This window comes from Eubalaena glacialis, chromosome 13 (assembly GCF_028564815.1).
Source record: "Eubalaena glacialis isolate mEubGla1 chromosome 13, mEubGla1.1.hap2.+ XY, whole genome shotgun sequence".
NCBI lineage: Eukaryota > Metazoa > Chordata > Mammalia > Artiodactyla > Balaenidae > Eubalaena > Eubalaena glacialis.
This window is the reverse complement of record NC_083728.1, coordinates 90,594,652-90,617,282: the sequence shown is the minus strand read 5'-3', so window position 1 is coordinate 90,617,282 and position 22,631 is coordinate 90,594,652. Positions and strand designations below refer to the sequence as shown.

The following is a 22,631-nucleotide window of genomic DNA, read 5'->3' as shown; positions in this document are numbered from 1 at the left end:
TCAATTTGTTTATCTTTGTGCCATTACCACACTATCATAATTCTTATGGCTTTGTAACAGCTCTTGATATCTGGCACTATAAGTTCTCTAGTTCTGTCTAGTCTAGAAGATAGCTTTGACTATTATTGGTCTTTTGAATTTTCACATGAATCTGAGAATTTTCATTTACAAAAACTTGCTAGGATTTTGATTAAGATTGCATTGAATATATGAATTAATTTGGGGAAAACTGACATCTTTTTAAGATTGTCTTGGAATCCATGAACAGGATATATCCCTCTTACTGTTCTGTAATTTTTTTTTTTTTCCCTTGGATACAATTCTTGAAAATATAGTGTTAGGTAATTTTCCCCCCAGGCACTTAAGGATTTCTGATATTACTGTAAGTGGTATTGTTTTAAAACTTTTCATTTTCTGTGTTCGTTGAAACACAGAAAATATATTAAAAACCAATTTTTGCATAATGACCTTGTATGCGGGGATTCTGCTCAATTTACTCAATTCTAATTATCTGAATATTCCCTAGAATTTTCTATGTATAAAAGCATGTCATCTGCAAATAAAAGTTTTACTTCTTCTAATCCTTAAGCCTTTTCATTCTTTTGCTTCCCTTAACTTTCCTGGCTAGGTCCTTCTACACAATACTGAATAAAATTAGTTATAGCAGATAACCTTGTCTCTTTTTTTGATCTTGGGAGAAAACTTTCAATATTTCATCATTTGATATGCTGTTTGTTGTAGTATAAGATACTCTTTATCCAATAAAGGAAGTTCCTTTCTATCCATAGTTTGCTAAGAACACAAATGGATGTTGATTTCACCACAAGTTTCCTGCATACTAGACTACTTTTCTTCAATGTGATATATTACAGTAGTTGGTTTTTTTATTATTAAAATACCCTCACATTCCTGGAGTAAGATCCATTTGATCACTGTTTTACCTTTTTTCCAGAAACCGCCTGTTTTGTTAGCCTAGGATTTGGTCATGTGACCACCATAAACGAGTTACTGGTGATCATAATGAAGTTAGCATGATTGGTTTAGATTACTCAGAATTTACCCTCCGTGTCTTGTGAATAGTAGATACCTAAACTCTTTCAGCAAGTAAAGAGGAGAGGAAGGACACTGAGATTAATCAACAAAAAAGTCTGCTAAAAGCTTGCATTAATTTGTTACAAAACACTGGGAATAAGAGGCAGTGCACAAAATAATGACACCGTATTCATATCAAATAAAAGCACAGGTAAAATTTCTTGATTACAAAATAGTGGCATACTGCACACTCAAACCTATGGGTTAAAAACAAGAGTGGTAGGAGAGCTGGGCCTATGTTATAGAGCATGAGCAGTACAGCCATCCTTCACTGAACAGACTAGATTCCAAATGATCTATGCATAGTTTATGAAAATAGTATTTTTAAGTCTTTTTTGCTCAAATGCAGTTGGAAACTTCACAAAAGTCACTGGTTCCTCTGTTGATGAAGCACTCATTAAAAACCATTTGTAAATGCCTCTAAAGAACAGAAAACTATGTATTTAACTATTCTGTACCTATCAAACACCTCACTAACAATATATCCTACATTAGTACATTTTGCCACCTTAATACTCAAACAAGAACACTGCCTTTTCACAAATTATTCAAATCCAAACTTGCATAGAGTTGCATAGAATTAATCACATTTTGGAAACGTGATAGAAACTGCCATATACAAATTTAATGCTACAATCCTCATTATCAACTCCAGAAGATTTTAAAACTTCATTTTCTGCAATGAAGGTTTATTCAGAGCTGATAGCTTCTGATATCATTCCTAAAAACATCTGATTTTATATCAGAAATATGGCTTTCAGTATAACAATTTCCAAGACAACGTATTTTACACATTCATCACTTTAACAGGTTTCACCTTGGTATGATTCCCTGATATGTGAATACAATTGGAATCCAAAATAAACATAAAATATTCATAGAGTTTCACTCTTTTATAAACTGTCTAGTGTCCAATGAGTTGTAGGGTCTTGCTGAAGGCTTTGCTTCTTGTTGCAGTTTTAGGGACTCTTCTCTATGAAAATTCAGATTAGAATAAATCTAACACCTAAATGCTTTTCCTCATTCAGAAACATGAACTCTCAGACAGTGATATCTGACTCTCGACTGACTTCCCATACTCATTATGTGCAGAGGGTTTTCTAAAATGAGATTTGACTTCAGAGGAGCATTCCCATGTCAAGTACGTTCATATTCCCTCTCCTGTGAATTCTCTGATGGCTATTGAAGGCTGACCTGTGATGGAACTTTTTCCCACATTCGTTACATTCATAGGGCTTCTCTCCTGAATGAGTTCTATAATGCACAGTGAGGTATGACTTCTGAGAAAAGACTTTCCCACATTCGTTACATTCATAGGGCTTCTCTCCTGAATGGCTTCTATAGTGTACGGTGAGGTTTGACATCCGAGAGAAAACTTTCCCGCACTTGCTACATTCATAGGGCTTCTCTCCTGAATGAATTCTATGATGTATAGTAAGGTAAGACTTCTGAGAGAAGAACTTCCCACATTCGTAACACTCGTAGGGTTTCTCTCCTGTGTGGACTCTTTGATGTCTAAAGAGGGATGAGTTATGGGAGAAGGTTTTCCCACATTCGTTACATCCGTAGGGCTTCTCTTCTGAATGACTTCTATAATGTATAGTATAGTATGACAGCTCAGAGAACAATTTCCCGCACATGTTACATTCATAGGACTTTTCCCCTTTGGGAAGTGACTGGTGCCCATCGAAGGCTGAATTTTCAAGGAAGGTTTTCCCACATTCACTACATTCATAGGGTTTCTCTCCTAAGTGAGTTGTGTGATGGTCGGTGAGATATGAGAACTTTCCACACTCACTACATTCGTGGGGTTTCTCATCTGTGTGTACTTTCCGATGTCTAATGAAGGCTGAGTTTAGATTGAAGGTTTTGCCACATTCATTGCATTCATAGGGCTTCTCTTCTAAATGACTTCTGTAATGGATAGTGAGATATGACACCCGAGAAAAGAATTTCCCACATTCACTACACTGATACGGTTTCTCTCCTGTGTGTGTTCTCTGATGTGTAATAAGGGTGGATTTTCGGTAGTAGGATTTCCCACATTCATTACATTTATAAAGTTTCTCTCCTGTGTGCGTTCTCTGATGGTCGCTGAGGGCTGACTTGCGGGAGAAGGATTTCCCACATTCGTTACATGGATACGGTCTCTCTCCTGAATGGTTTCTCTGGTGTAAGGTGAGATGTGTCTTTTGGCAGAAGGTTTTCCCACATTCATTACATTCATAGGGTTTCTCTCCTGAGTGAGTCCTCAGGTGTTGAGTGAGGTGTAACTTCTGACAGAAGGTTTTCCCACACTCATTGCATTTATAGGGCTTCTCCTCTAAGTGTGATCTCCGATGTACAGTGAGGGTTCCTTTTTGGCTGAAGGATTTCCCACATACGTTACATTCATAAGGTTTCTCTCCAGTGTGAGCCCTCTGGTGTATAATGAATTTTGACTTTTTACAGAAGGATTTTCCACACTCACTGCATTCAAAGGGCTTCAACTCCATCTGTGATCTCTGGTATACATTAAAACTTGACATCTGGATGAAGTCTGATCCAGAATCATTCCAATCATAGGGCTTCTCCCCCATATAAGCTCTCTTATGAGTAATGAAAACAGCTTCATTGTCTAAGGCTCCTGTGCATTCATTATATTCAAAGGGTTTCTCCAAAATACTAATTTTCTGAATACTTTCTTCATTTTGAGAAAAGGCTTCCCCATTTTGATGAAATTCATAGAGTTTCTCTCCATGATATGTTTTCCCACATTCACTACACTCATCAGGTTTCTTTCTTGCATAGCTTCCATCACTAATAATTAATTCTGAAGTAGATCCCAAAATCTTTCCACATGAGACACAATTATGAGATATTAGGTTTGAAGGAACAAGGCTTATTTCCATGTTATAAGTTTTATCAAATGCAACCTCTCTCTCCTCAGTCAGGGTTCTGCTGTTGATAGAAACAGCTTGCCTTGAACATTCGTCTTTATTTTCTTGGGCTCTCTCCATCAGGTCATCAACTTTCCAGACTTCTTCTAAAAAGGAATAAAATTAAACAAACCTTGTGAATCTGAACATACCAGTTATAGAATGGGAGCAGTACTCAAGGACCTACTGGGGGCTTGACTCTGGCTTTAGGGTCAATCTCCACAAATAAAAATAATTATCAGTGTATAATCCTCTTTCCCCCTTGATTTGTCATATAAGACAAACAGATAGACATGGGAGGTGGGGGAGGGATGGGGAAGGGATGAGAGCAGGATAGGACTCAGCAGTAGAAGAAAGAGTAAATTCACATTGAACACAAGTACCTTTGTTACTTTACAAATATGTTCAAAACTTTGGTAGGAAACATGAAATAAACCCAAGAAATGATGAGCAGAGGAGAAAGTCAAATGAAGGGGTCCCAGATCGAGGCTGAAATGGGAGGACTGAGAGCAAGTGGGATTCGTGGGAGGGCAGGAACAATTACTGGATGTATAATCCAAGGAAATATTCAAGTATGGATTATGTTTGAGAGAAACAGATTATAATGTATATTAAACTATATAATATCACTTCATACCAAGATTAGCATGGTAACATGCTCACTAACCTAGACCCTTCCAAAATCTTTGCCTTTCTATTCTGCACATAAATCCAAATAAACATTCTAAATGCTCCAATTCCCTCATGTTTAGAGACAGTCCCACAACCAGGGCTCCAACTCCCTTGCCCTGACTCACACTGACCTGTAAGGAGAGACCCAGGCACATAAATGTCTGAAAGAAACCTAAGTAGACCAATCTCTCCAGTAAGATCAGTTCTCTGGAGAGTCCTGTGGTCTCATTTAACACTAAGTGACTTGTCTACAACACAGTGCACAGTGGCTACAAGCACTGGGAGCCCAACTCCAATGCGTCATAGGCTGGGGGACCTGGGCAAGTTACTTAACTGTGATGCAGTTTCGCTCACCTGAAATGTGGATAAGAGCTCCTAAAACATAGGGCTGGGCAAAGACTATTGATACATTAGTTAGTACATGTTAATGCTTAGAACAGTGACACAAAACAAATGCTCAGTAAGTTTTTCCATGAATTTTCTTTCAATCTGCTGACTTAAATTTACCAAAACCAGTCATGTTCCTGACATAATAGTATAGCTTAAGTCTGAATACAAACAAGAGTTCCCATACTCTCAGGTTTCATTTGGTGTAAAATCTTCAGTATCAGATTTCTAAAGTAGCCCCTACAATATCAACTTTTATTTCCATGTATTTTACATGTTTTTGGATCTTCTGAACTATGTTTAGTTGCTCTCATCCACATTCAACGCAACATTGACAGTTCTGGGCTCAGAAATCTACAACATCCCTGTGCCCAAATACCAGCAGAAAAAAACCAAAAGTTATCCTTTACCAGTAAAATTTTCATTACCTAGATTCACAATATATATTCAAACTAGCATTGCACTCATCTTCCAAAAACACCTTCTGCTCCAGGAAGCCTGGGCCCTGCCCTGCTCACGCCCAACCATAAGTCTGCACATGCTCTTGTTCACTCAACCTGACTTCTAGCCTGGTATGTACTCAAAACCTAGCTATGTTTCAGGGGAAGCCTTAAAATATTTATAAAGTCTCTTTCCAACTTTTTGAAGCTCTCCTTCCCTTAAATTTTAAAATAGCCTTAACACAAAGTTATATATCATGTATTTGATTATGAACATTCCATGTGAAAGCTAATTTTAAACTAGTTCATGCAGCTGTGCTCTCCTTTCCTAACTCAAACCTCTGCCTGTCAAAAGTATGACCACACTTGCTATTTTTTTTTTAATCTGTCCAATAGAAATTGAAGTAGTAGTTTCTAATCTGAATCAAATGGGGTGCTTTCAGGTTAGACTCTAACCCCCAGCTGTTTTTTCAGAATCCACAGTTCAGAATAAACTCTCTCAAAGAAGCTCCTCAGTGAGTGAATGAAAAATCTACTGAGTATCTTCTACATGTTACACAGAAAAGCAGAGCACTAGGACCCTTCCTTTTTGTAGGGTTATAATTCAGGTAGAGAAAGGAGCTCAAGCGACAAACACTTGCCATTACACATCAGAGTGCACAATCCTGTGCTAACAACCACTACGTGGAGGGGACGTGAAGAGAAGGGAAAGACTGGATGAAGAGCGAGAAATGAGGGAAACTTCAAGCAGGAGCTGAACTTTCAAGGTCAAATTTAAAGGATAAAGTTCTAGAGATTCTGTTGGACAACATTGTGAATACAGTTAACACCACTGAACTGTTCACTTAAAAATGGTTAAAATGGTAAATTTTATGGGTTTTTTTTTTTTCCAAACTACAACTAAGGAAGGAAAGAAGGGAGAACAGAGGGAAAGAAGATGTATCATCTGGGCGAGTAGAGGGACAACGACAGTTTGCATGAAGACATTTAGAAATCTAGACCAAATGGCATTTGACAAGAGTTGGGGGAAACAGGACATTCATTTTGGTACGCAACATTGCACCACACTGTGGGGGATTGAGGAGAATTTAAATTCCACTTAAGAAGAAACAGAATAGTTACAGGCTTATCTTCTGAGCCTAGTGATAAGATCAACTGGATGTTTCAAATGAATAGATTTTGCAATTTCCAAATAGGAGTCACTGTAATCCAAGTACGTTATGAGAAAATACTGTTTACACCAATGTCAAAAGAAACTGAGAATATGCAGAACAATTTTAAGGCATTTCATAAAAGACAAAAAACAGGTACAAGGCAGAGAAGACAAGTACAACGTAATAAATTAAGGGACTTGGGGAAGATGCACAGAATTCGTGGTTTGGAAAGGTCATAGTTTATCATCAGATGTGCTAAGGAAGAAGGAAGTGGACGATCCTTCCTGTGCTATTGTTCTGTCAGGTAAGAGTTAAAGAGGCTACAGATTACAGATGTCGGATATCAATTTGGATGAACAACATAAATAAAAAAGTCTTCAAAGTTGAGGCTAGATGAACCCTTTTATGGGATACAAAGAAGACTAAAGAAGTGGAAGACAGGTCCTAGGGGCTCCTGACGAGGCCAGAGAAGAACAGGAATTCACTGATGAAATAAACTCTTCCTGAACATCTGCTGCCGACACAGGGACGGGCAGACAGATGGGACAGCAAGGAGCACTTGGGAAAGAGGACGGCCCAACTCGTGCTGTGTCACCGAGTCACCGAGGATGGGCTTCAGGGACAGTGACCAGTGCACCCACGGCGAGGAGGGGCCGACCCACAAGCATAGGGAGGGGACTACACTGGGTGCCTGAGGGCCTAGAGGGGGGCGTGAAACTGGGGCGGAACACAAGCCGGAGGCGTTTCACAGCAAGGAAGGAAAGAAAATGGAAGATAAAAAGAATGACCAGGAAAGTCTCCAGTTAACTTTTCTGTCAGACTTTTGAGTGCCTGAAAACAAAGGAATTCTGTGATAATAAGGAGGTTAGTCACGGACAGTATGAGAAGAAGAGGGAGTGAATGCACCCTCAGTCCTAGAAGACACGGAAATCCTGTAAAATGTAAGCCCGGTGCAAAATCAGAAAGGGAGCGTGTGCATACATGGTGGAGGGCAAGTGCTATTGGTGCCAGGAGGTGAGATTTAGGGCATCTGCGGTCACTCCAGAGGACCGGAGTGACCATTTACAAATTCACACTCCACCACCTCACCTGGGTGAAATTGCCGTGGGAACTCGCCATCTGCTACCCAAGGCTCCTCTCCCTGCTCCAACTTGAGGATCACGTTCGGTTTGGTGCTGTCGTACCCTGTGGATGAGAAAGAGCCGACTTGGACCTGCTGCTCGGCTCTGGGTCTCTGAGTAGAAGGTGCTGCCTCAGAAGCCACAAAATAAAGCGTCTATTTTGCACCTAATCAAAAGCAAAACCTTTTGATCGAGAAGCAAATAAACAAATACTTTATCTGGTGCCCAGAAAGAATTAAACAGTCTCATCACTGATTTCTTCGAAGTCAAGCATAAAATCCTTAAACTGGAAGCCCCTGCAGAGCAGCAACTCAGAAAGCAGGCTCTCCTCACCCACGGAGACCAGATGGCTGTAGTTCTCCAGCATCACGTCCCTGTAGGTTGTCTTCTCATCAGGGTCCAGCTGCTGCCACTCCTCCTGAGTGAAGTCCACGGCCACGTCCTTGAATGACACTGGCCCCTGCAATGGCACCGTGATGGGAACTGGGTGACATGGAGAAGACTTATGGGGACAAGAGCTCACCCAGCTCACCGGGAAAGTCAACTACGGACCCTGAAAACCTCATTGTTGTTACAGATCGTGGGAGGAAAACAAGCCATATTAGAAACACACTGCCTTTGGGTTCTTTAATGTGTCAAACAAACGAACCAGCCAAAAAACCTCTCAAACCAAAAAAAAAGAGCTCCAGTTTTGCAACTGAAGTATCTGAGTTCTGGGGACCTAAGTTAATGAACCACCACTCCTGCTCTCACTCAAAGAGCTCACAGCCCGGCAAGGAGACACTGGCTAAGTGAACACGGGCATTTCCCTCCTTGTCGCTCTCTTCAGCAGCCTCTGCTGGCTGGGTCTCCTCCCCCTACCTCCTCATGCTGGCGCGGCCCAGGACTGGGGCCATCCCGGTTCAACTCTTTCATCCTCTGGCCCCTCCATTCTTACAGCCGGCTACCTGGAGCCATCTGCTTGGCTAAGTTTTCTAGTACTTTCTTCAAGTGGTATCTCAAACATCTCATTGTGGCAGCAATGAAAATTTGTTGCTTGAAACACTGCCCGAGGTATTATCAGAGTGACACATACAAGGTGGAGCATGGTCTAACACGAGAGAAGTAAACTATTTTAATTTTACGTTGGCAGACTAGGCTCCACAGGCTCAGCTGGGTGTTCTACAGGATTCAGGGGAAAGAAGAGGACGCAGTGTAAAAAGTACCCACAGCAAAACCTGCAGCAGCACCAATATTTAAGAGGTTGGCACAGGGCAGAGACCAAGAAGGCACTTTCTCGAGGGCAGCTTTTGGACAGGAAGAGTTGCCTCTAATTCAAGAGAGTAAACGAACATATGCAAGTATTGGGTTGGCCAAAATGTTCGTTCAGGAAACCCAAACAAACATTTTGGCCAACCCAGTACTTTCCTGCCACAAAAAACAAGACAAAAACCCAAAAAGCCCAATTCAAAGAAATATAAACGTAGTGTTCTCATAAGAGCACCGGAACACAGAAGTTACCAACAGCAGGATTTTTTTTGAGGAAATTCTTGATTTATCGAGTAGAGCAGATGAGAAACCAGGACCACGGAACACACTCACACAGGGGCAGAGGCGGGACTGCAGCAAAAGTGACAGCAGGCTCGCCACCAGAGCCCTGGAAAATCTCCAGGCCCATCAAGAGGGCCTAGGGTTCCTACAGCAGTAGAGTGACTGGTTGACAGAGAATTGACTCACACAATCAACCAAGCAGCTTGAGAGGCTTCCTGTTCTCATTGCACAGAGCAGCCAGACCCACTCAGACTGTGCCGACAGCCCCTGGCCGTGGGCTCGGGGGCCAGAGATGGAGCCAGTACCACTCTTCAGACCCCTGCAATGAGGGTGATCACACATTCACTGTCCAAACAGAAAACTGCTGTCTGGGACAAAGGATAAACCTGACAGGACACCAGGAAAGGAGGTGCAACCCAAGACTATGTCAGGCACATCTGGACAAAGAGCCAACTGTTTCCATGTTGGACATGGACGTTTCTCCTAAAGCAACTCTTAGAAGACTACTCTCACCATAAAGCACCTGAGCAACTTAAACTTGTCTGCCGACTTGCCACCGGTTCAAAATGCAGTGGTGCCCACAGGTTCTGTGCATCAGAAGACACAGTCAACAAGGAATAAGGGAGACCATAGAATGGGAAAAAATAATTGCAAATCACGTATCTGCTAAGGGGTCAGTATCTAGAATATATAAAAGGAAACCATAAACAAGATGAAAAGACAACCCTCAGAATGGGAGAAAATATTTGCAAATGAAGCAACTGACAAGGGATTAAAAACAGCTCATGCAGCTCAATATCAAAAAAACAAACAACCCAATCAAAAAATGGGTGGAAGAACACATGAAAACATGCTCAACATCACTAATTATTAGAGAAATGCAAATCAAAACTACAATGAGGTATCACCTCACACCGGTCAGAATGGCCATCATCAAAAAATCTACAAACAATAAATGCTGAAGGGCTTCCCTGGTGGCGCAGTGGTTAAGAATCCGCCTGTCAATGGAGGGGACACGGGTTCGAGCCCTGGTCCGGGAAGATCCCACATGCCGCGGAGCAACTAAGCCCGTGCGCCACAACTACTGAGTCTGCGCTCTAGAGCTCACAAGCCACAACTACAGAATCCCGCACGCCTAGAGCCCGTGCTCCGCAAGAGAAGCTACCGCAACCAAGAGTAGCCCCCATTCACTGCAACTAGAGAAAGCCCGCACACAAAAATGAAGACCCAATGCAGCCAAAAATAAATAAATAAAATAAATTTTAAAAAAATTAAAAAAAACACAAATGCTGGAGAGGGTGTGAAGAAAAGGGAACCCTCTTACACTGTTGGTGGGAATGTAAATTGATACAGCCACTATGGAGAACAGTATGGAGGTTCCTTAAAAACTAAAAATAGTACTACCATATGACCCAGCAATCCCACTCCTGGGCATATACCTGGACAAAACCATAATTCAAATTCAGATACATGCACCCCAATGTTCATTGCACCACTATTTACAACAACCAGGACATGGAAGTAACCTAAATGTCCATCAAGAGAGGAATGGATAAAGAAGATGTGGTACATATATACAATGGAATATTACTCAGCCATAAAAAGGAACAAAATTGTGCCATTTGCAGAGACGTGGATGGACCTAGAGACTGCCAGACAGAGTGAAGTCAGAAAAAGAAAAACAAATATCATATGATATCGCTTATATGTGGAATCTAGAAAAATGATATAGATGAACTTATTTGCAAAGCAGAAGTAGAGACACAGATGTAAAGAACGTATGGATACCAACGGGGTAGGGGGCGATAGGATGAATTGGGAGACTGGGATTGACATATATATACTACTATGTATAAAATAGATAACTAATGAGAACCTACTGTATATCACAGGGAACTCTACTCAACGCTCTGTGGTAACCTAAATGGGAAGGAACTCCAAAAAACAGGGGATATATGTATACGTATAGCTGATTCACTTTGCTGTACAGCAGAAACTAACACAACACTGTAAATTTATACTCCAATAAAAATTAATTAAAAAAATACCTAGAATATACAGAGAACTCCTAAAACTCAACAACAAAAACAACAGTTTTAAAACAGGCAGTGAAATAAATAAAGTAAAATTTTGAAAAATGGGCAAAGCACTTGAATAGACATTTCTCCAAAGAAGTTTTACAAATGACCAATAAGCATATGAAAAAAAAGCTGAACATCACTGATAATTAGGGAAATGGAAATCAAAACTGTGAGATACCACCTCATACCCATTAGGATGGCTACTATCAAAAAACCGAGAAAATTACAAGTGTTGGAGAAATTGGAACCCTTGTGCACTGTTAGTGAAAATGTAAAATGGTGCAGCTGCTGTGGAAAACAGCATGGTGGTTCCTCAAACAATGAAAAACAGAATTAACATATGATCCAGCAATTCCACTTCTGGGTCTATACCCCCCAAAAATGAAAGCAAAGACTTAAAGAGGTATCTGTATACCTAGGTTCACATCAGCATTATTCACAATAGCTAAAATGTGGGAATAACCCAAGTGTCCATCGATGGACAAATGGTTAACAAAATGTGATATACACACACAGTGGAGTATGATTCAGCCTTAAAAAGGCAGGAAATTCTGACATCTGCTACCACATGAACGAACTTTAAGGACATTAAGCGAAGTGAAATGAGCCAGTCACGGAAGGACAAATACTGTAGGATTCCGCTTAGATGAGGTATTTAGTCAAAATCCTAGAGACAGAGAGTAAAATGGTGGTTGCCAGGGGCTGGGGAGGGAGAAATGGGAAGTTAGTGTTTACCGGGGGCAGAGTGTCAGTTCTGGAAGATGAGAAACACTCTCGAGGTGGATGGTGGTGATGACTGCACAACATTATGAACGGCCTTAATACCACTCTACTGTACATTTAAAAAATGGTTACCTTAACACTACTGTACTGTACACTTAAAAATGGTTAGGATGGGTGGGAGGGAGACGCAAGAGGGAGGAGATATGGAGATATATGTATACGTATAGCTGACTCATTTTGTTATAAAGCAGAAACTAACACACCATTGTAAAGCAATTATACTCCAATAAAGATGTTTAAAAAAAAAAGGTTAGGATACTAAATTTATGTTATGTGTATTTTACCACAATAAAAAAAAGTGGAAGGAAAAAAAATGCAGTGATGCCTCTCTAATTACACACCCCTACCCACTCCCTTACAGAGCTTCTGCAGCCATCCCCTCCACAAAGGAAAGAGGAATGAAATGGGGTCATGGGTTGAGTATTTTCACATTAGTTATTAGTAATTATTCTCTCAAAAAGTGAAATTAAAAAATTAAGAATCATCAGCTAATTGAGAAAACAACATAAATAAAGGCTGAACATCAGGATGAACAACTCAACAACGACTGAACCAAATTCACAAAGGAAACAACTTGCATTTGTGTCTACTGATTTATATTTTTTAATAAATTAAGCAGGATATTGCTTCCAGAAAATGAGAACATTCTGCTAAGAAAAAGCCACTGGAGAACACTTAGAAATTAAAGACTGGATAGTTCAATTTTAAAAAAATCCTCAAGTAAGAAGCTTGAATAATAAACGGGACATAGAATAGATAACTTAGGAAATCTCTCTGAAAACAAGAAACTGAAATGATGAAATTTTGAGATATTGAAGCCAGATCCAACAGATTCAACATTTTCAGAAAGAGATTATAGAGGATGAACAAAAAATCATCAAAGGCAGAATGGAAAATGATTCCTGAGCTGAAGATCATAAAAATAAACAAACAAACAAAACAAAACAAAACATCATCAAAAGGGGCCATATAATCTGCAAAGAAAAATACTGGGTAAACAAACAGATCAAGAAATTTCCTGATAAAACATCCAAAATTTAAAAATTAGAGGGAACTCCCTGGTGGTCCAGTGGTTGGGACTTGGCGCTTTTGCTACGGGGGCCCGGGTTCAATCCCTGGTTGGGGAGCTGGCATCTCGCAAGCTGCACAGCCAAAAAAAAGAAAAAGAAAAGGGGGGGGGGAAATCCTAAAAAGTTAGAGGGAAAAAAATACACTAGTTACCCTGGCAACTGACATTCTAATTCTCAACCAAGAGAAAACAATGGAGAACGCCCACAACTTTTAAAGAAAGAGGATTTTGAACCTAGAACTGTACACCAAGCCAAACTATCATTTAAGCCTAAAGACATTATAAAGGTATTTTCAGAAAAGCAAGACAATTTTTGTTGAAGAAAACAGTTTCCTTAAAATAGTCAGTGACATACTCCACCGAAACCCAAGAGCTCCAACAAAGACGAACATGGGGATGTAGAAACCTCACTGAATGACCAGCAAAATGGGTTCTCAGTTGTTGGAAGGAGCACTTGTTGGGACTGTAAACATTTAACTTGTATTTTGGAAGGGAAGTGCTCAGTAAACATGTTCTAGTATCCTATTGTTTATAAAGGGATTCCACCCACTGGTACAGCCACATCTGTGCAGGTCTCACAGCTGAGATTCCCCAAGAGAGCCTAAGATTATCCCAAGGCAAGCCAAATGAGCTTTAACATCACCTATAGGAAGTAATAACCTTCTGGGTTAAGGCAGTCCAGAAGGCAAGAAGTGGCAGGGGTTGGAAGACTGATATCAAGCAAATAAATTAAATTACATACCAATATTGCTCCTATCGACACAAGTATCCAAAATGAAACATTAGCAAACAAAATCCAATACCACATTGAAAAGAAAATATGTAATTATCTAAACAGGACTTATTCCAAGCATACAGACTGGTTTAATATTGGGAAATCCATTAATACAATATGCCATTATAATATAGCTAAGAAGAAAAATCTTACATTTCCGAAGATGCTGAAAAGACCTCTGACAATATTCAAATGCATACCTAATTAAAAAAAAAAAAAAACTCAAGAAAATAGGAATTGATGGATACTTCACCAACATGAATATACCTATGTATACACATACTCATACCCTAATGTGCACACGTGTGATACATATACATACGGGTACATACATATACTTTGTTGAGTCTAGACACAAACACATATCTATGCTTCAGTCCTCTTAGTTCTAAAGTCAGGACTTACTTAATGGGTAAACAATAGACACATTCTCACAAAGATTAGAAACAAGGCAAAATGCTCATTATCTCCAATCAGAGAAAACAATTAAAGGCCTAATAATCAATAAGAAAAAGTGAAATTATTTCTATTCACAGACGATATACTATACCTAGAAAACTCAGAGAATCAACAATGGAACCAAATCAATAAAAATAACTCTGTTAGGTAACAAAATATATAGTTACCACACATAAAAGCAACAGCCTTCATTATGTAAAAAGGAGTAAAAAGATGTAATTCAAGTGTACACACAGTTTACAATAGCAACAGAAAAAAACTCTTAATAAGAAATATACAAAATCTATACTAGGAAAAATTTAAAACACTCCTGAAAGACAGAGAAGTAGACCTGAACAAATGGAATGATTCTCCTTGTTCTTGGACACACTGTGAAGCACAATAAAACGAGGCATGCCTTCACCAAGACGTATCAAAACCAAACGGCTAAAAACTAGTGATAAAAAATAAATAAATAAAGACACGTTATATACAGAGGAACAAAGACGAGGATGACATCAGATTTCTCTTGGAATCAATGTAAGCAAGAAGCCAGTGGAGGAACACATTTAAAGTACTGGAGGATTAAAAAACCAGCAATAATCTCTTTAAAAGTGAAGGCAAAATAAAGATATCTTCAGACATACAAGAGCCATAAGAATTCATTATCAACTAGAAGAAATGTTAAAGTCCTTCAGGCAGAAGGAAAATGACAGCAGATAAAAATGTGGATCTACACAACAGAATGAAGCACCAGAAATGGTAACTATGTATTTTCTCTCATTATTTAAATCTCTTTAAAAGATTAATTAAAAATGACAATGTATCAGGAATTCCCTGGTGGTCCAGTGGTTAGAACTCAGAACTTTAACTGCAGGGGCCCAGGTTCAATCCCTGGTCGGGGAACTGAGATCCCACTAGCCACTCGGTCTGACAAAAAACAAACAAACAAAAAACAAACAACAAAAAACCCAATGTATTGTGGGATTGGTATTACCTGTAAAAATAAAATGCAACAACAGTATAAAGACCAAGATGGGAAAAATGGAACTGTAGCTAAGTGATCAGGCATATTACCCGAAGATAAACTATAATAAATTAAAGCTACATACTATAAACACTAAAGCACCCACTAAAATAACAAGTGTTATGGCTAATAACCCAATAAAGGATATAAAATGTAATCACAAAAAATAGTCAATCAAACAGAAGGAAGACAAAGAAGATGGGACAAATAGAAAATAAAGACAACAGACTATAACCTAACTGGTTGTATCAATATTCACGTTACAAGTAAATGGTCTAAACACCCCAATTAATAGACAGAAATTGTCAAATTGGATAAAAAAAAACAAGACCTAACTATATGCTGTCTACAGCGCTGTACTTTACATATAAAGATGCAAATAAGTTAAAAGTAAAAAGACAGAATAAGACATTGCACACCAACACTACTCAAAAGAAAGCTGGAGTGGCTTTATAAGTATCAGAGATTCCATTTCACAGCACAGACCATTACCAGGATAAAGGAGGCCAATTCACAACAACAAAGTGGTTAATTAATCAAGAGGACCTAATAATCTTAAATGGTTAGGTATCTTTTCACAAAATTCATGAAGCAAAAACTGACAGAATTGCAAGGAGAAATGGACAAAACACAATCGCAGATTTCAATTCCCCCTCTCTCACAACTCATGGGACAAGTCGGCAGAAGGTTAGCAAGGATATGGTGCACCTGCCAAACATTCCCAACTTGATGTTACTGACATTTAGAGAACACTCCACCCACCGAGAGCAGAACAGGCACCCTTCTCAAGTGCACGTGGAACTTCTCCGAGAGAGACCCTATTCTGGGTCATAAATCTTAAAAGAGTCATTATTTATGTAGTGTTCCTGCTGAAAAATCACCATCTAAATCTATGAAAAAACATCGGGGAAACATAAATTCAAAGAATTCTACAAAATAATTGGCCTGTATTCTTCAATTACTATAATGGTATTGAGAAACTATTCCATACTAAACAGACTTAAAAAGCATGAAAACTAAATGCAATTCATAATTCCAGACTGCATCCTACATCAAAAATAAAAAATTGCTATAAAGGAAATTACTGGGAAAACTGACAAAACTGGAAGTTGGATGACTGGATGAACTGTAGATTAAAGTATTATATCAAGGGGACTTCCCTGGTGGTCCAGTGGTAAAGAATCCACCTTACAATGCAGGGGACGTGGGTTCGATCCCTGGTCAGGGAACTAAGATCTCACATGCCGCAGGGCAACTAAACCCACGCGCCACAAGTACTCAGTTCGGGCACCTCAACTAGAGCCCTTGTGCCGCAAACTACAGAGCCCACACGCTCTGGAACCGGAGCGCTACAGCTAGAGAGCCAGCACGCCCTGAAGCCAGTGCGCCACAACTAGAGAAGAGAAAACCCCCATGCCACAACTAGACAGAAGCCCACGTGCCACAACAAAGAGCCCGCTCACCACAACTAAGACCTGACGCAGCCAAAAATAAATAAATAGTAAATAAATAAATAAAAATAAAGTATTATATCAGGAACTTGCCTGGTGGTCCAGTACGTAAGACTCCCAATGCAGGGGGCCTAGGTTCGATCCCTGGTTGGGGAACTAGATCCCGCATGCATGCCACAACTAAGAAGCCTGCATGCTGCAACTCAGAGTCTGCATGCCGCAACTAAGACACGGCACAGCCAAAATAAGTAAATTTTTAAAATTTTTTAAAAAAATAAAGTATTATATCAATGTAAAATTTCCTGAATTCAGTTACCTCTGCCAACATACGTAAGAAAATATTCTTGATCTTAGGAGATACAACTGAGACATTACAGGGTAAAGGGGCATGACACACACTCTCAAACGGTTCAGAAAAAAAATATGTTAAAGTTAAAACAACTGCAATGCAGTCAACACAATTCAAGACTAATCAACTGCAACATATGGGCTCTATTTGTATCCTCGTTGAAAAGAACAAACTGAAAAACATGTAGAAAATTGTGAAACTTTGAACATTGATATTAAGAAAAAATGGTATTGTGGGTTATCCCCACCCACTTTTTAAAAGACTCATTATTGTTTAAAGATACATACAGAAATACAAGTGAATTTTTTCTAAAGGATTTTTAAAAGAATATTTATTTTTAATTGATTTATTTATTTATTTATTTTTGGCTGCGTTGGGTCTTCGTTGCTGCGCACAGGCTTTCTCTAGTTGCGGCGAGCGGGGGGCTACTCTTCGTTGTGGTGCGTGGGCTTCTCATTGCGGTGGCTTCTCCTGTTGCGGGGCATGGGCTCTAGGCACGCGGGCTTCAGTAGTGGTGGCACAAAGGCTCAGTAGTTGTGGCTCGGGGGCTCTAGAGCGCAGGCTCAGTAGCTGTGGCGCATGGGCTTAGCTGCTCCGCGGCATGTGGGATCTTCCCGGACCAGGGCTCGAACCCGTGTCCCCTGCACTGGCAGGTGGATTCTTAACCACTGCGCCACCAGGGAAGTCCCAAATGAATTTTTTTAAAAGCCAAGAAAAGGGAGACTCCATGAGTTTGGCAGTAACAGATGTCAAAGGCAGATGGATGGTCTGGAGAGGTAAGGACCTGAAAATGTCCACTGGATTTGACTATAATTAGGTCACTGCTAATCTTTACCAACAGATTCAGGAGAGTGGTAAGGACAAAACCAAGACACCAAGAACTGAAATGGGAATGGGAAGTGAAAACACCTCTACTGGAGAATATTTGTCTGTATTGCGTGCTGTACAACCACCCAAAAACACACTAACAGAAATATCTGAAGGATGAGCAGGCCATTCCATTATTTAGGTTTTAGCCTTGGACTAAACAGTAAAAATGTAAACAGGTCTACTTGGATGACAATATTTTGGAGCCTGGAAAAATCACATGCACCAAGTTCCCGCTGGGCAGCAGGCCCACTGCTAAGATAAACAATAAGTCTAAGCCATATACTGAAACGATTTGATGCCTGTTATTAGCAGAGCTATCCACAATTATTTCAACGTCAACAAACAAATTTTTCCAGGTCTTAGGAAATCTCTGAGACCCACAAGTAACAAAAATGCTTTCTTCTTATAGTCAACACAAATCACACGATGGATGGTATTTTCCTTTTTCTATAACTATCAAGAACATGAGTCATATTTGCAGCTCAATTCCAGTAGCCTTAAAGCATCATACTACCTATATGTGTGAACTGGACAACTAGGTGCCGCCCTGACTCTGTAACAACTTTATTTTATGTGATAATGTCTTTTACCTATTTCTACCTTCACATTTTTTTTTAATAAATTTATTTATTTTATTTATTTATATTTGGCTGCGTTGGGTCTTCACTGCTGCGCACAGGCTTTCTCCAGTTTCGACGAGCGAGGGCTACTCCTCGTTGTGGTGCATGGGCCTCTCATTGCAGTGGCCTCTCTTTGCTGTGGAGCACGGGCTCTAGGCGCGCGGGCCTCAGCAGCTGTGGCTTGCGGGCTCTAGAGCGCAGGCTCAGTAGTTGTACCTTCACATTTTAAAATGTGGATCCTTATACACCTCCTAAAATGCATTACAAAACAAACTGGGGGAAAACATACACCGACAGGAAAACTCACCTGGGATTCATTCATTTTCTGCTGCTCTTGGAAAAATCGTAGACTGTAAACGGTGTACCTAGAGGAAGGGAAGCAAGTAACTGAAGTGCTGAGTAACCTGACCTGCCCAGGCAGCAACCTCCTGCATCAGGACCATCAAAGAAAGTCCAATAAAATGACACCCTATGAACATTCAGAAGAGGCTAAAAGGGTCCTACAAGAGAAACACACACCTGTACCTTTCCAATTCCAACACGATCAAGTTACTCTCATTGGTGAATATGAACAGTGACTGTTTCAAAGAGTTAAATAAAAAATGCAAATAAAAAAAATTTTCCTGTGACACTACTTATTTTCTTATTGTCTCTTTAAATTGATTAAAATCAAAGATTCCACCGTAAGGGAGAATGTAAGCTCTCAAAAGTGGGATAAACGTGCATCAAGGCACCGCACTGTTTGTAAATCATCTGACTCAATTTGGTTACCGCTGCACTTATGAGTGTTTTATTATGAAACTGACTTTAAGTGGACAGAACACCTGCCCTAGGAGTTCTGAGTCCTGTTAGCGACCCCACGTGCACACCCGGTGAGGATCTGGGACAAGTCACCTCCCTTCTCAGGCCCAATCTCTTCCTTCCTCAACCGAGGCAGCGGGACAGAAGCCTTGCAGACTCATCCCGCACTAACTACACCGTGCGAGTCCACGGGGCACAACCCAGGGGGGCAGCGGACGCTTCGCTTAGACAACAACGTGCTGATGGGCCTCGAGAGACACGTGCGAGAGCCCGACACGGCGACAGCAGGAGGACGAGGACGAGGAGGATCGGGGTTGCAGGGAGGGGTGGACGCGGCACGTCCCGGCCGAGCCTGTGGCCCCTGCTCCCCCAGCACACCCGCAACTCACAAGTCCCAGGGGAGCCCCATCCGGAGCAGCCGGCCCTGCTCTCCAGTCCGGCCCCTCCACCTCCGGGAAGCGGTCAAACCCTCCCGGTCGCTCTCCCGCGGGGCCCGGGGCGGGCTTCCCCAAGCCCCGCTCTCCAAGGGCCGCAGGGTCTACAACCGCCTGCAGGCCCGAAGACTCACCACCTACCCAGTCGGGACTCGCTGACCAGCCCCGGGCTCCCGAGGCTCCGGGCCGGGGGCTGCTCCTCCGGCGCGCTCCTCTCCGGGGTCCCTCCTCTCCGCCTCCCGAGGCCACTGGGCCCGAGGAGCCGGCTCTGGGCCTACGGGACAAGCTCCCTTCAGGCCCACGTCCCTCCCGGGGCCTCGCTGTGCCGCGCGCCGCAGAAGGTCTGGCACTGCGTCGCCGCCGCCCGCCCGGCCCCTGCGGCCCAGCCCGCGGGCTCCGGGGCTCGCGCTCGGGGGTCCCCGTTCCCGCCTCTGCCCAGCCCACGCGAACCCTCGCCCGCACAGCCCGCGCCCGCTGGGTGCCAGCCGGGCCAGACGGCGTCCAGCCCTTCAGGCTCCGGAATCCTCGCCCGCCGTAGGCCAGAGCCTGGGAACGAAAGCAAGCGGTGACCTGGGCAAGGAAAGGAAACGAGAGCAGCGCGGCGCGGCGGCGGTGCGCGTGCGCGAACACGCACACAGGGTGAGACTACCAGCGCAGGAGGACGCCGGAAGTCCGCCTGCCAAGGCCCGCCCCGGAGAGCGAGACAAATACCAGGACTCTATTTCCCAGAAGTCTCCGCGCCGTCACGTTAGGGAACGTCTTAAATGTCTCCATCTCATCTGGCGGTGAAGAGGTGCTGTGCTGAGAGGATGGGCCGCCTGGACCAGGGACTCAAATTTCCCCTTACTTTAAGGGAACGTCTGTTATGTCACCGCTTCTCGAGGCATCTTACCCAACTGTGTCCTGGTGCGCTAATCTTTTCCTTACCTTGAGTGCTTAAGTCTTAGAATAAGTGTCCACAGACAACTGATAAATAAGGGAAAGGGGTTTATCATGTTAGCTTACTATCATAGTGAGCTATTTAATTAAAATATTAGTGAATAGAACTTAGCGTTAACATAATAGAGTATTAGCCTAGGATGCCTTCCTCCCCCTCGTAGGGAAAAAGAAACATAGGTTTTCCAAACCACTTTTAATTCGTGACAACTGTAGAAAAATCATAAAATACAGAATTGAAAGAAGAAAATTACCCATTCCTTTACTTCCTGAAGAGGATTATGTGTGTGGAAAAAAAATTGTGTGTTTCAATGGACAACTAAGCATTATTTGGAGGACATCGCTCACCGCGTTGATTTCAGCCCTTTCTTTGTCTTCAAGCTGTTTTACACGTCTTTGAAGGTTGTAGGTAACATGAAATTCTGTCCACTTGGTAGGAAGTTCAGTTGACTCGCCAAAACCCTACCCAGGAAAAATCCAATTTTGCCTTCTTTTTTTACATATTCATTTCAATAGTCCTGATCTGTAATGTGTCTGCTTCTCAGATTCTCTTTTGAACCGGTTGTAACAGCTGCAGGTTCCTTCTTGAATGAAATAAAATACTTAGCCTGTGCTCAATTTTATATCTGTATGAGAGTCATGATCTCACACTTATTTTTTTTTAAGATTTATTATTTATTTATTTATTTATTTTATTTATCTTTGGCTGCGTCAGGTCTTAGTTGCAGCACGCGGGCTCTTTGCTGTGGAGCTTGGGCTTCTCTCTGCTTGTGGTGCGTGGGCTTCTCTCTAGTTGTGGCGGGCTGGTTTTCTCTCTTTAGTTGTGGCGCACGGGCTCCAGGGCACGTGAGCTCTGTAGTTTGCGGCACTCGGGCTCTAGTTGGAAGTGCGAAAGCTCAGTAGTTGTGGCACGCAGGCTTAGTTACCCTGTGGCACATGGGATCTTAGTTCCCTGACCAGGGATTGAACGCAGGTCCCCTGCATTGTAAGGGGGATTCGTTACCACTGGACCACCAGGGAAGTCCCTACCCTTATGTTTTAAGAGTTTTGGAGGTCTTCACAGAGATCCTGGATGGATTCACCTAACAGCACCAGGTAAACTTTGTGTCAAGAGTAGTACACCTCATTCCTCAAGAATTTTAAAGTAGAACTATAATAGGATCCAGAAATTCCACTTCTGTGTATTTTTTCAGAAGAAAAAAAACCACTAGTTCAAAAAGATACATGCACCCCTATGTTCATTGAGCATTATTTATAATAGCCAGTGTATAGAAGCAACCTAAGTGTTCATCCATAGATGAATGGATAAAGAAGATGCATCATATATATATATATATATATACACACACACACACACACACACACAAAGGACTATTAGCCATGAAAAAAAAAAGAATGAGGGGCTTCACTGGGGTTGCAGTGTTTAAGAATCCGCCTGCCAATGCAGGGGACATGGGTTCAAGCCCTGGTCCAGGAAGATCCCACATGCCACGGAGCAGCTAAGCCCGTGTGCCACAACTATTGAGCCTGTGCTCTAGAGCCTGTGAGCCACAACTACTGAGCCTGCGTACCACAACTACTGAAGCTCGCTCACCTAGAGCCCATGCTCTGCAACAAGAGAAGCCACCGCAATGAGAAGCCCACGCACCGCAATGAAGTGAAGCCCCCGCTCGCCACACCTAG

At 41.7% G+C, this 22,631-nt stretch overlaps 1 protein-coding gene across 3 annotated transcripts; it reads right to left on the bottom strand.

Moving 5' to 3' along the window:
• Nucleotides 1-1,737: 1,737 nt before the first annotated feature.
• On the bottom strand, nucleotides 1,738-20,580 carry RBAK (RB associated KRAB zinc finger). Of its 3 annotated transcripts, XM_061209473.1 has the most exons (7): nucleotides 20,463-20,580; nucleotides 20,154-20,286; nucleotides 19,085-19,142; nucleotides 14,176-14,222; nucleotides 8,118-8,244; nucleotides 7,753-7,848; nucleotides 1,738-4,117 (listed from the first exon to the last, which is right to left on the bottom strand). In XM_061209473.1, the coding sequence occupies exons 4-7, from the start codon at nucleotides 14,218-14,220 to the stop codon at nucleotides 2,211-2,213; spliced, it is 2,175 nt and encodes a 724-aa protein (XP_061065456.1). In that variant the 5' UTR covers nucleotides 14,221-14,222; nucleotides 19,085-19,142; nucleotides 20,154-20,286; nucleotides 20,463-20,580; the 3' UTR covers nucleotides 1,738-2,210. The 3 variants fall into 3 exon arrangements, with proteins under 3 accessions (XP_061065456.1, XP_061065455.1, XP_061065457.1); XM_061209472.1 differs by having other exon boundaries at nucleotides 20,154-20,580; XM_061209474.1 differs by lacking the exon at nucleotides 14,176-14,222.
• Between the last annotated feature and the right edge of the window lie 2,051 nt (nucleotides 20,581-22,631).

Excerpts from the sequence above, each read along its gene's own strand:
- RBAK (XM_061209472.1), bottom strand. The coding sequence starts at position 14,220 with ATGCATTTGAATATTGTCAGAGGTCTTTTCAGCATCTTCGGAAAT. Across the intron at positions 7,849-8,117 it reads CAGCCATCTGGTCTCCGTGG|GGTACGACAGCACCAAACCG; the intron begins GTGAGGAGAGCC and ends TCTCATCCACAG. Across the intron at positions 4,118-7,752 it reads CCCACGGCAATTTCACCCAG|AAGAAGTCTGGAAAGTTGAT; the intron begins GTGAGGTGGTGG and ends ATTCCTTTTTAG.